At 35.8% G+C, this 14,299-nt stretch overlaps 1 protein-coding gene across 22 annotated transcripts in view; it reads left to right on the top strand.

Moving 5' to 3' along the window:
* The window catches only part of DLG1 (discs large MAGUK scaffold protein 1), a 277,635-nt gene that overhangs the window by 106,010 nt on the left and 157,326 nt on the right, over positions 1-14,299 (top strand). For all 22 annotated transcript variants that reach the window (XM_063622148.1, XM_063622133.1, XM_063622145.1 and 19 more), the window contains one exon: positions 8,786-8,950. In XM_063622148.1, coding sequence (XP_063478218.1) covers positions 8,786-8,950 — 165 coding nt within the window. The remainder of the gene's footprint in view (positions 1-8,785; positions 8,951-14,299) is intronic.

Raw genomic sequence — 14,299 nt, 5'->3', positions numbered from 1 at the left:
AGTCTTCGAATGGAGATACTGTAATATTTCGATTTTGGAATTGTTTTTGAAAGTTCATGACACTATGACAGAGTTTTCTAAGTATTTTACAAGATGGAGATTTTACACATTTTATCATATTTTATTTTGAGACAGGGTCTTACTCTGTTGCCTAGGCTGGGGGGCAGTGGTGTGATGATGGCTCACTGCAGCCTCAACCTCCCGGGCTCAAGCAGTTCTCCTACCCTCGGCCTCCCCAGTAGCTGAAACCATAGGCACACATCACCACGTCCAGCTAATTTTTAAAATTTTTTATAGAGGCAGAGTCTCAAAAATGGTCCTGAACTCCAGGTCTCAAGTGATCCTCTTTCCTCAGCCTTCCAAAGTGCTGGGGATTACAGACGTGAGCTACTGTCCCAGGCCTAAAATTAACATTTCTATACACTTCACTGTCACTTTTACGACATTTCCCTTCCACTTCACTGTCACTTTTACGACAAATATAACAGTGGTTAGACTGGATCGTTCTCTGACATGGACAGCATTCCTCCTTACCCCGCAGACTTATTTAAAGTAATTTTCCCAAGTCCCTTTGAGAAAATGGTTAAAGTTGTGAACGTTTCTTCAGAAATAATGCTCACATCTCCTTACAATTCTTTTACAGTTTTCTGTTTTGCACTTTTAGGCAATTACGCTTCTTGTTTTTGTTTTGTTTTGTTTTTAGCATATTGATTAGAAACGCTAGAGAAGTGTTGAGTAAGATGATACTGCCTTGATTGCCACTTTAAGAATGCCTGTTTCACCATTAAATATGATTGCTGGTAGATGCTTTAAAAGTTTATTTGTATTTCTGTATTGCTAAGAGTTTTTCTTCTCCTAAAATCAGGAATGGGTTTAAAAATTTGAGATTCTTAGGTGGTGGTTCTTAGAACGTTTATTGAGATGATCGTACGAATTTTGTTCTTTGATCTTTTCATATGGTAAAATACATGAAAACATGCATGTCTTAAAATTGAGCCATCCTTATTGTTGGGATACATTTCACATCATAGTGTTGGATTCAGTTTGCTTTTTTTCCTTCCAAAACATTTGAAGTCGTTTCTTGTGTTTTCAGGTTCTATAATCTGGTTGAGAAATTTGGAAGTTTTTTGTCTTCCTCAGGAATGCAGCAATCAGCGTTTCCTTGATAGACTTGAAATGCAGATATAATACAGTTACACTTATTGTTATCACTCATTTTGTAATTCTTCTCATCTTACATTTATTATGGTTTTCCTGCATTTGTTTTATTTGTATATAATCATGGGGTACAAGTGCAGTTTTGCCACATTAATAAACTGCATTGTGGTGAAATCAGGGCCTCCAGGGCATCCATCACTAAAGCAATGCACATGGTACCCACGAAACAGCCTCCTATCATCCACCCCTCCCACCCCTCCACCCCTGCAAGTCCGCATTGTCCATCATTCCACACTGCCTCCACGTGTACACATTATTTAGCTCCCGCTTACAAGTGAGAGCATGCAGTATTTGTCTTTCTGTGTCTGACTTATTTCACTGAAGTGCTTTGGCTAGGCTATTTGGGCTCTTTTTTGGTTCCATATGAACTTTAGGATTTTTTTTTCTACTGTGAAAAATGATATTAGTATTTTATTGGGGATTACATTGAACTTCCAGATTGCTTTGCGCAGTGTGGTCATTTTAACTATATTCATTCTTCTGATCCATGAGCATGGGGTGTTTTTCCATTTGTGTCATCTACAATGTATTTCATCATTGTTTTGTAGTTTTCCTTGTAGAGATCTTTTACCTCCTTGGTTGAATATATTCCTAGGTATTTTATTATTTTATTTTGTTTTGTAGTTATTGTAAATGGGATTGCCTTCTTGATTGGGTTTTTGGCCGGATCATTATTGGTGAATAGGAACGCTACTGATTTCTGTACATTGATTTTGTATCCTGAAACTTTCCTGAATTCATTTACCAAATCTGAGAGTTTTTTTGGTGGAGTCTTTAGAGTTTGTTTTTTTTTGTTTGTTTGTTTTTTGAGACGGAGTCTCGCTCTGTCGCCCAGGCTGGAGTGCAGTGGCGTGATCTTGGCTTACTGCAAGCTCTGCCTCCCGGGTTCACGCCATTCTCCTGCCTCAGCCTCCCGAGTAGCTGGGACTACAGGTGCCCGCCACCACGCCCAGTTAATTTTTTTGTATTTTTAGTAGAGACGGGTTTTCACTATGTTAGCCAGGATGGTCTCGATCTCCTGACCTCGTGATCCGCCCACCTCAGCCTCCCAAAGTGCTGGGATTACAAGCGTGAGCCACCGCGCCTGGCTGGTGGAGTCTTTAGAGGTTTTTAGATATAAGATGATATCAGCAAACAGGAATAATTTGACTTCTCCCTCTTTTCTAATTTGGATGCTTTTTATTTTTTCCTCTTGCCTAATTGCTGTGGCAAGTCTTCCGGTATCGCGTTGAGTTAGGAGTGGTGAAAGTGGGTGTTCCGGTATTGTTCCAGTTCTTAGAGGGAATGCTTTTAACTTTTCCCCATTAACTATAATGTTGACTATGGGTGTGTTATATATGGTCTTTTTAATGTTGAGATATGTTTCTCAAAGCCTAGTTTGTCATGGACTTTTTATTATGAAGGGTTGCTGAATTTTATTGAATGTTTTTTCTGAGTCTATTGAGATGAGTCTATTGAAATAAGGCCTTTGACCTTATTCTGTTTATGTGATGTATCACATTTATTGATTTGTGTATGTTGAACTATCCTTGCCTCCCCGGGATAAATCTCGCTGGATCATGGGGTATTATATTTGTGATGGTGCTGTTGGATTCGATTTGCTAGTGTTTTCTTTAGGTTTTTGCATCTGTGTTCATGAGTGGTATTGGCCTATAGTTTTCTTATTTTGCTGTGTCCTTTCTGGTTTTGGTAACAGGGTAATACTGGTCTCCATTTCTCAACACGTGTTAATCCTAATCTGTTTCAAGAACTCACATTAAGCCTCACTGCTCCTTTTATGTTAAACTGTTACTGTTTTTCTTAAAATGAAGTATATTGGCATGCATGGAACAATACGTGGTACCAAATATTTCTTTTAAATGTACTACTGAAATAAGTATTTGAGGGGTAGATAGGGAGATATTTGCATACTAATAATAATTATATTTGTTCAACTGTCTGGTGTTGATTTAAGAACCTTGTACTAAATATTTTATTAAATACTTAGTTTTTGGCCTTAATTTTAGTTATTTTGGATTTTCTAATAGATTCAGGAATCTGCATCATTTCCATAATCAGAAAATTGTTTCTAAAGAAAGATATCTGGAAATTATCTAACAGGAATGAAGTAGTAATTTAGTCACATTCCTATATGTAAGTCATTGTAGTGAGTAAAATAATATTGCTGATATTGTTAACCAAGATTAAGGGCAGTGTAAAGTTTTATGTCAAAGGTAGTGGCCTGAAAAACATAAAAAAGGATGGGGAAATGTGTTTAGAATGTTCTTACTATAATCATTTAAAAATATGTTTCCTCCTTCATCCCTAACCCTCATCACCACTTTGTAATTCTTTTTAGTTTAAGTGTTAGGTAAGTTAGACTTGGACCATCCTTAGGGAGGCTTTAGTTTTCTACATTCTACTTTATTGGCAAACTGGTTTTATATGAAGTTTTCAATGTTACAAAAAATTGGAAATAGGTTGAGATAAACCTTTAGATAACAAGAAATACAGATGAATATTGCTGTGTAATGTAATGATGGCCCTGAAAGCTACTTGGAAGTTCTTTCTCAAATAATAATTGTAATGAACCCAAGGTTTCTCTTTTTTGAATAATTACAGGTTGAGCATCCTTTATCCAAAGCACTTGGGACCAGAAGTGCTTCGGATTTTGGAATTTTTCAGATTTGGGGATATTTGCATATACATAATGAGATATGTTGGGGATGGGATGAAATTTGTTTCATATACACATTATACACATAGCCTGAAGGGCTTTATGTACACTATTTTTAATAATGTTGTGCATGAAACGAGTTTTGACTGCAACCCATCACATGAGGCCAGATGTGGAATTTTTCACTTGTGATACATTGGTGCTCAAAAAGTTTTGAAAATTGAAGCATTTCGGATTTTGGATTTTCAGATTAGGGATGCTCAACCTATAATAGAGAATAGACTTTAGCTTTGGTAACTGTATTTTTATAAAAGGTTTTCTTAAAGGTACAAGTATAAGGGAACTCAGAAACTTTAAGAGATTCCCATTGGCTAGAGATATGTCAATTTCAGCTTCAGAAAAGATTTTTCAATAGATTTTATCACCAGATATGTATAACCCATCAATTTATCATGATAATTTTATAATAATTTAAAGATACTCATACACTGTAAAATTTACTCTTTTAAAGTATACGGTTATGTGCGCAGAGTTGTGCACCTACCACCACCAACTAATTTCAGAAGGTTTTCATCATCCCAGAAAGAAATTCCATATCCATTAGCAGTTGATACCCATTTCTCCCTCTTGAGTGAAATTGCTGGGTCTTAAGATACTTCATGTAACCTTTTGAGGAACCGTCAAACTGTTTTCCAGAGGGAATGTGCCATTTTCATTCCCATCAGTAATGTATGAGAGTTCCCATTTTTCCACATTCTTGACAACACCTATCAGTCTTTTTATTATGGTCCTCCTGTTGGATGTGAAGTAGTATCTCATTATGGGTTTGATTTGCATTTATGCAATGACTAATGATATTAAACATCTTTCCATGTGCTTATTGGCTATTTGTATATCTTCTTTGGGAAAACGTTTAAATCTTTTGCCCATTTTTAAATCGACTTGTCTTCTTGTTGAGCTATAAGATGTATTCTGGACACTAGACCCTTATGAAATATATTATTTGTAATGTTTTCCTCCTCATTCTTTGGTTTGTCTTTTTTTTTTTTGAGACTGAGGCTCGCTGTGTCACCCAGGCTGGAGTACAGTGGCCTAGTCTCGACTCACTGCAACCTCCACCTCCCGGCTTCAAACGATTCTCCGCTTCAGTCTCCCAAGTAGTTGGGACTACAGGTGCCCACCACCACACCTGGCTAATTTTTGTATTTTAAGTAGAGACGGGGTTTGACTATATTGGTCAGGCTAGTCTCAAACTCCTGACCTCGTGATCTGCCCCCGTTGGCCTCTCGAAGGGCTGGGATTACAGGTGTGAGCCACCGCACCTGGCCCCTTTGGGTTGTCTTTTCAGTTTCTTGATAGTGGCTTTTGATGCCACAAAAGTTTTTTGTTTTTTTGATGAGTCCAATTTATGTTTTTTCTTTGGTTGCTGATGCTTTGAATGTCATATCTAAGATACGATTTCCTAATCCTAAGGTCACAAAGATTTACACTTATGTTTTCTAACTGTAGCTCATATTTAAGTTTTGCGTAATTTTGTGTTAATTTTTGTACCTAGTGTAAGGAAAGGGTCTAATTTCATTGTTTTGCATCCAGTTGTCCCAATATCATTTGTTAAAAAAAACTATTCTTTCTCCCTTGGCACACATGTCCAAAATCAATTGACTGTAAATGTCAGGATCTATTTCTGGACTCTTTAGTCAATTCCATTGATCTATATATCTATATTTATTCCAGTACCATAGTCTTGATTAATGTAGCTTTGTAGTAAGTTTCAAAATCAGGAGGTGTGAGCCCTGTACTTTGTTGTTCATTTTCAAGATTATTTTTGGCTATTCTGTGTTCCTCGCAATTCTGTGTGGATATTAGGATCAGCTTGTCAGTTTCCGTGGGGGAAAAGTGCCTGATGGAATTTTGATAGAGATTGCATTGAATGCTATATAGAAACCTAACTGATCACCTTAGGTTTGGCAGGGAGCCAATTTTTCAAATCTGTCTTGAAAACTAGTAAATAAGGGTATTTTTCCTGTTTCACCTGTGTGAACCATACCAACAGATAACCAAATAGTAGGTGAAGGATCTCTTTATACATATATTCCATTGCATTAATGAAAAATAAATATAGAATTAGTTTGTCACAATTTTTGCAAATCCCAGTGAATGAATTAGTGTAGGCATTGAATATCAAGAGCTGCTAACTTTACAAAAAGAGAGACAGGTATTATATGCTTTCTGATAAAATAACACACCACCACCTGTAGTCTCACCAAAAGGACTGAACGTGAGACTAATTAAGTTGTTGCATCCAGCTACCAATTTGCAGGAAATACGGAAGCAAAAGGACTACATTGAAGGACCCCATGATTTTGCACTGATTTTACTGGAACCTCTTTAGGTCAAATGCCTTGAGTTTTTCCGTAATTATAGGGAATAAAAAAGGATCAAGAGGGAACTTATAAATTAAAAAATACTTAAAAGACATAATTTTAAAATTATGTCTTTTAAGAATGAGGCTTTTTTAAATTTTAATTCCTTTCACTTCCCTCCAAATTACATAGTACATTCATAGGCATAGATACACACATACACATATATAATGATACATACATACAGTGTTGCTTAAAAATGTTTAAACAGTGCATTTGTATAAAATTTTAAATATATTTATGTACATACATAGTTTTATGTAGAAAATACATGTCACGTATATAAGTATCTGTAGCTTTGAAACATCCTTTCCTCATTCAGTTATCTATGTTTTTACTTTGTCCTATTAGAAAATGTAGACTTTTGGTCAGTTTAACTTCTATGTGGAATTTCCTACGATGGGTGTGCCATATTTCTTTAGACATTTTGTTAGTTGATAGGCAGTTTATTGTCAGTTTTTTAAAATTCCAAGCTATAGTGAATATCCTTATCCATGTATCTCTTCTAAAGTATATCCTAAGTTGTTGAGTACCTGTAGAGTTTCAAAAGATGGCACCACATTTCCTTCCTTATATCTACTCCTGAGAGTACTTAGATTGTGCTTCCACTCAACTGAGTATGTAAACTGTGTTAGGTTTTCTATGTTTATGTTAACGTCAGCCTTGATTACAGGATAAAGTTAGAGAACCTTTTTTTATTGGTTTTGAAACTAATTGCAGTCACCTGTGAAATTACTATTCTTATATCCTGTTGAATAAGCTAATGTTGATGTAAGCCAGATTGATGTTTTCCATGTGATTGTACCATTTCACAAAAGGATGTTGTTTAAAAAGTGCTACTGGAGGTTGTATAGTATTTTCAGCAGTCAAGCCCATAGTTACCATTCTTTTTTTTTTTTTTTTTTTTTTTTGGTGTGCATTTACAAACATACATTTTTCCTTCTATCTATACAACAGATAACTGATATTCCTCCTTAATACTGTCTCTCATTCCTAGAAGTGGGATTACTGGATCAAGGAGTGAAAGCGTTTTCAAGGCTTTTGAAACATACTGCCAAACTGCCCTCCAGAAAAAGGCCTCTACTATGAATGTGATGATGGATTCCCATTTCTCTGAATGCTGATGCTGCATTTTTTTTTTTTTCCTCACTAAAGAAGTTGAGCATTTTTTCCTCTAAGTTTACTGACCCATTTTTTTCTACTTTTAAGTTCAGGGGGTACATATGTAGGTTTGTTACATGGGTAAATTGTGTGTCACTGAGGCTTGGCATAGGAATGATCCTGTCACCAAGGTAGTGAGCATAGTACCAATAGGTAGCCATCCACCCCACACCCCCTTCCACCTCCCCACTCAAGCAGTCCCCAGTGTTTATTGTTCCCGTCTGTGTGCCCATGTGTATTCAGTGTTTAGCTCCCACTTACAAGTGGGAACATAGTAGTATTTTGTTTTCTGTTCCTGTGTTAGTTCACTTAGGATAATGGCCTCCAGTTGTATCCGTGTTGCCACAGAGGACATGATTTAATTCTTTTTTATGGCTGCGTAGTATTCTGTGGTGTATATGTACCACATTTTCTTCATCCATTCCACCATTGGTGGGTATCTTGGTTGATTCCATTTCTTTACTATTGTGAATAGCTCTGCAGTGAACATGCATGTGTCTTTTTGGTAGAATGACTGATTGATTGATTGATTGGTTTTGTTCCCAGTAGTGGGATTGCTGGGTACTGACCCATTTGTATGCCTTTTTTAAAAAAAATCACTTTATGTTCACTTTTTTTTTTTTAAATCATTGATAAGAGCAACTTAATAAACCTTGGTTTCTTGTTGAAATTCTTTTTTTATTGTGCCTTGTTTTGTGTCTTTTCTTTATGAGTAGGTTTATTTGAGGGTGATGAGAAAGAGAATATTTCAGTGTGTCTTTATTTATGCCATAGGCCTTCTCAGCTTGGTGTGAGGAAGCTTTTCTTAAAATTATGGTAATTTTTTAGAAATAGATTGCATAGAGGTGTGTGTGTGTGTGAGAGAGAGAGAGAGAGAGATTATAGTTAAAATAAAAAATACCGTTGTCTGCTGAACTAATTTTCAGGTAGAAATTAAAATGGCTGACTTTTAAAAAATTTGTGTATAAGTTAACGGAGTAAGAAAACCAGACTAAGGTGCCTAACTTTGGCTTTTCACGTTGACTTTATTTAAATAATTTTATCTTAGAGATACACGATTCAGCTAACATTGGGTAAGAAATGAGCAATCAATATTCAGTCTTCTCTATCACCTAGCTTTGAATTATTTCTAATGTTTAAATTAAATAATTTTATTATTGGCATTATTTCTAAAATAAAATCCTATTTCTCTCAGATCTGATGTATTAAACAACAAATATACTTTTTATATTGCTAAATATTGAGTATTTGGCTAGTTATGAAAACCATGATTTGAATTAAACTCACGTTGCTTATCAGGGCTTCTTCGTATTTATTTTCTTTACAGAAATACAGGTATCAGGATGAAGATACACCTCCTCAAGAGCATGTTTCCCCACAAATCACAAATGAAGTGATAGGTCCAGAATTGGTTCATGTCTCAGAGAAGAACTTATCAGAGATTGAGAATGTCCATGGATTTGTTTCTCATTCTCATATTTCACCAATAAAGGTAGGATAGTATCTATTATTGTTATGAATTACATATTACTTTTGTTATACATATAGCTCATGCTCGGAGAGAAGTATTCTTTCATGTAGGTTCGCCCTACCCCACCGCCGCATTTTAGTTTCATAGTTATGGAGAATTTCAAGGTGCTTATTAGTACTCCAGAAAACATTTTTAAATATGTATTTTATAAACGAATGTTATTCAGTGATGCTGTCTTTGTCTAAAAATTCCCATGACAGAAATAACTATTAAATTTCAAATACCACGCACTGAAATATTTTCAAACACTTGTTTTTAAATATTAGTTGGTATAGAAAAAGTGCATTTCCAGCACTTTGGAAGGCTGAGGTGGGTGTATCACTTGAGGTCAAGAGTTCAAGACAAGCCTGGCCAATATGGTGAAATCCCATCTCTAGTAAAAATACAAAAAAATTAACCAGGCATGATGATGCATGCCTGTATTCCCAGCTACTCAGGAGGCTGGGACAGGAGAATCACTTTAGCCTGGGAGGCAGAAGTTGCAGTGAGCCTAGATTACGCCACTGCACTCCAGCCTGGGCGACAGAGCAATAACTCCATTTCAAAAAAGAAAAAAAGAGCATTAACATCATCTTTAAATTCCAAATATGTGACTTTTCTTGATCCTATCATCTCTCCCCTCAGAAGTAACTACAATCCTGAGTATATTTACCCTTTCTTATTAAAGTTCTACCATATATTTCAATTGCTAATCAGTTGTTTTGCATATTTTGGACTTTGTATAAATGGACTCATACTGTATGTTATCTTTAACTTGCACTCTTTACTCAGTATTACATTCCTCAAATTGATTAATTTCACTGCTCTAGAGTTTTCTAGTTTATGAATGTACCACAATTTATTTTACTTTTGATGGATATGGATTTATTTTCAGGTTATTACTAGTATAAAAAGTGCTTCTAAAAACACAGGTTATATATACATCTTTGTGGATAAGGCCAGATTGTTTCTCAGTAGCTGTGTCATTTCCATTTTCAGCAGGAACATCTAACAGTTTTTAATTGATCCATGTTCTCATCAATTGGTATTCTTATTTTTGGCATTGTTTTGGTTTCAAAATGGTATCTGAGTGTGATTTTAATGAGAATTTTACTAGGGAGATATGATATATTTATTGGTCCTTTAGGTTTCCTTATCTGTTACGTGCCCATTTAAAATTTTTGCTCGTTTTTGTATTGGGTCATTCTTTTTATTGTTTGTATTTCCTTTATATTCTGAATACTAATCCTTTGTTGATTGTGTGTATTTTGATTAAGGATCATTTCTTACTAGTAAAATTTACCTGGATTTTGTAATTCTCTTTGAGGAGTGATATCATACTACTGGTTAAAATTTTTAATGGTTATAGTACGATTCAGATTTTCTATCAGTTAATTTTGCTAGGCTATTTTTTTCGAGTAATTTTTAACATTTCAGATATATTTTCAAATTATTATGTATGATATCCTGCTAATAGCTTTTAATATCTATAGCATATGTAGGCATGGTACCTTTTTTATTCATAGTATCATTTATTTCAGACTCTTTGTTTTCCTTCACCATTCTTGCCAAAAGTGTCAATTTCAAAGATGGTCTTTTCAAAGAACCATCTTAAAAAACAATTATCTTGAGTCCCTGCCGTGTGCCACCACCCTTACCCCTCTGTTCTTATACACACATACACATGCATATGTGTATATGTAAATATAAATTACATGTAGGATAGCTGAATATCAATTAAAGATAGTGTTCAGTATAAGTAGTCTGATCCTCCCTTGGGGAACTAAAAGAGAGTTAGGGAGAGTAAACAGCCAAAAAATCAGTTGGCTGTTTACCAGTTAGTGGCAGAAACAATTCTTCTATCTTTTCTTCCTTTCTCTTTTTATCATTATTATTTTTTTCTTTTTTGGTTTCTTTGAGTTTATTCTGTTTTCTTGTTTTTCTAGTTTCTCAAGTCACTTGCTTATTGCACTAATTACCAGCCTTCTTTTCTAGTAGTATTCTTTTATAAATGTTTCTTGAAACAGCATTTTTAAATGTATCTCACAAGTTTGAATATGTAATATTTTCTTATTGTATTTTTTTAATGTCTGATGTGATTTGTTTTTTGTTAGCCTCATGAGTTACTTAGAAGTGTGTTTAATTCTTAAACATTAGAGACTATTCCTTTCATATTGTCTTTTTTGTTTTTGTTTTTCTGAGACAGGGTCTTGCTCTGTTGCCCAGGCTGGAGTGCATTGGCAGTCATAGCTTACTGCAACCCCAAACTCCTGGGCTCAAGTGATCCTCCCAGCTCCGCCTCCCAAGTAGCTGGGTCTACAGGCACATGCCATCATGCTTGGCTTTTTTGTTTGGTAGAGACAGGGTCTTGCTCTGTTGCCCAGGCTTGTTTTGAACTCCTGGCCTCAAGTGATCCCCTTCCCTTGACTTCCCAAAGTGCTGAGATTAAAGGTGTGAGCCACTGCACCTGGGTCCTATCTTCTTTTGGATTGTATTTTCTTATCTCATTTTCCCTTATTACTAGCTTGGAAGTTAAAAATTGTTTCTCTTCCTTTAGTGGTTATTGTAGAAATTTTAACATATGTTTAACTTTAAAAAGTCTAAAGTAAATAAATGCCATTCACTCTTATTCCAGACAACATAAGAACCTCAGCACGCGTAAAACCCAAGCACTGCTTCTTGTTGAATGTGCTGTTCTTGTCAGCCTGCTTTTATCTTGATTGAATTAATCTAATTTATTTATTATTTTTGTCCAAAAACACTCCCAGGATATGTATAATTTTTTTATTTCTGATGTTTTGAATTTCTAGTCATGCTTATTGTTACAAACCAACCAAAGCCAATTTGCACACGGCCAACTCTGGTCTTTTGGTAGGTATTTTAGTAGTTATTTTGGTGTGTTTGCAGATTATGACACAAGCAGACATTTAAACAGTGAGCCAGCATGCATATTTTATGTAGCCTATTCTCTAAATCTCATGAAACCCCAGCTTTGCGTTGTTGCCTAAAATGCTCATTCTAAGCAGATAAAACAATGTTCCAGACACAAGATTTTGTTTACCCAGAGTTTCCAGATGTCTTAGGTTTTAAACCTAAGGTGTTATCCCTAAGGGTTTAGGCCTCTCCAGAGTCTTCCATTTCCCTTATGCAAGGGTGAATTGTGTCTCTAAATTAATTCAACCAATTCACATAACTGGGATACTATGGATTTCACCAGTGAAATCCCATTTTGCTGTTTAATAAGCCACTACCTTCATCAGTGAAAACCTACTTCATTATGATAATTGGTAAGACTTTTGGTGTAAATCAAAGATTAATATGACAAAATCCCCCTTTTTTGTTGTTGTTTTGTTTGAGTTGAAGTCTCGCTCTGTCGCCCAGGCTGGAGTGCAGTGGCACGATCTCAGCTCACCGCAAGCTCCGCCCTCCGGGTTCACGCCATCCTCCTGCCTCAGCCTCCCGAGTAGCTGGAACTACAGACACCCGCCACCACGCCCAGCTAATATTTTGTATTTTTAGTAGAGACAGGGTTTCACTGTGTTAGCCAGGTTGGTCTCTATCTCCTGACCTCATGATCCACCCGCTTCGGCCTCCCAAAGTGCTGGGATTACAGGCGTGAGCCACCGCGCCAGCCAACAAAACCCTTTTAGCAGCCATCTCCATATATGATTCTTCTAATTAAATGCTAGGTAATCAATCTTGGGATGTGAATTGGAACGCAGACTGGCCTTTGGGAGGTTTACAAGTTCTCCAGGTGTTTCTAATGTGCGGGCGCAGTTGCGAAGCATTGTGCCACCACTACCACTGCTACTGTAGTTGACCCTTGAACAACACGAGTTGGAACTGCACTGCTCCACTTATATGCAGATCAAACAAATGCGATCAAACAGAGTATTTGTAGGATGCAAAACCCAAGTATACAGAGGGCTGACTTCCTATAAGTGCATAGCTGACTTCAGGACTTCAGTATGCGAGGATTTGGGTATACTCGGGCAGTCCTGGAACTAGTCCCCCGTGAATGCAAAGCTTGAGGTATTTTCCTGAACTACTGTGCTATCTGTGTTGAGCTATTAATATTTACAAGTAAACTTCTGACATCATTTGTCGAATCCTCCTTCTAGAGTGAGAGACTTAAATTGATAGTATTGAGAGAGAAAGCATTAATACTTTAAGATTTTCACTGCTTTCTTAATCTGATTCATTTCTTCCTTAATTTTCTGAGCATAAGAGATGAGAAGTCAGTTTTTTGGTATCTGCTTTAAATTGCTTTTTCTTTACATATACTTGCTTTTTGTTTATTATTACAATGATAAAGGATTATGTCCCTCACAGCTTTTTAAAGAAATATTTTATAGAGGCTTAAAGGAGTATGTTATTAATTAAAATGTCCTTTATCATCAGTTCTAAGACTTACCTTTTCCACATTTACCCTTTCTGAAATTGGTGGAAATCTTGCAGTTGCTGGCGTTTTGTCATCGCCTTGTCTGAGTGGCAATCTTTGTGTAGTCATATGTAAACCTTTGTTGACACATTTTGTAAAGATCAGGAAAGTACCAGCATGCTTTCATGAGTCTTAGGATACTATGGCTGGTCCTATGAGAAGCATCTGAAAACCTGGCCATCTTTGTAGGCCATTCTCTTGCTCTGCCTTGTTCATTTTGTTTTCTTTTGTTAGGTATTAACAGAATCAATCTCTGAAACAATTATAAATAATCCTCTGGGGCTCTTAAGTGAAACCACTAGTCCCCTTTCCCTCACTTTGGTTTGCTGGCTGTCTGATTCATATTTGCAAACTGAATAGATAAGGATTTTCAATCCCAGTAGAAAAAAATTGTGTGTATTCTCTATCATTTGTTTCTAAATCACACTTTAATATGTTAATGTTTTTTCCTATTGTAAACTTGTTAAACATATTTTCTTGTATATTTCCTGTGTAATATGATGTATCAAGTTTTTTAAAAATTTAAACTTTAAAAACTTAAAACTTGATACATAATATTGCCTGATATATTTGCACCATAATTTGATGACCATGTCAGCTGTCAGATATCTGTTATCTCTATTAGGTTTTGTAAAGAAACCTGCAATGAGTAATCTTTGGACATGAAAAGTATTTAGTTTCTTTCCTTTGGATGGATTACCAGAAGTCAGAATACTGAGTCAGAAGAATATGAACGTTTTTCAATTCTTGAAACTTTCTGACAGATTGTATTCTGATAGAATTGTAATTTAAGAATGATTAAGGCTGTTTAGTTTGGGGATTTTCTACTTGCTTCCCCTCTTTCATTCATAGGTTACTGTGGCAGATGCCACGTAAAATAATTATTTGAG

This window comes from Symphalangus syndactylus, chromosome 17 (genome assembly GCF_028878055.3).
Source record: "Symphalangus syndactylus isolate Jambi chromosome 17, NHGRI_mSymSyn1-v2.1_pri, whole genome shotgun sequence".
In the NCBI taxonomy this organism is placed as follows: Eukaryota; Metazoa; Chordata; class Mammalia; order Primates; family Hylobatidae; genus Symphalangus; species Symphalangus syndactylus.
Note: the sequence above shows the minus strand (reverse complement) of the source record. Positions and strands in the feature narration are given on the sequence as shown.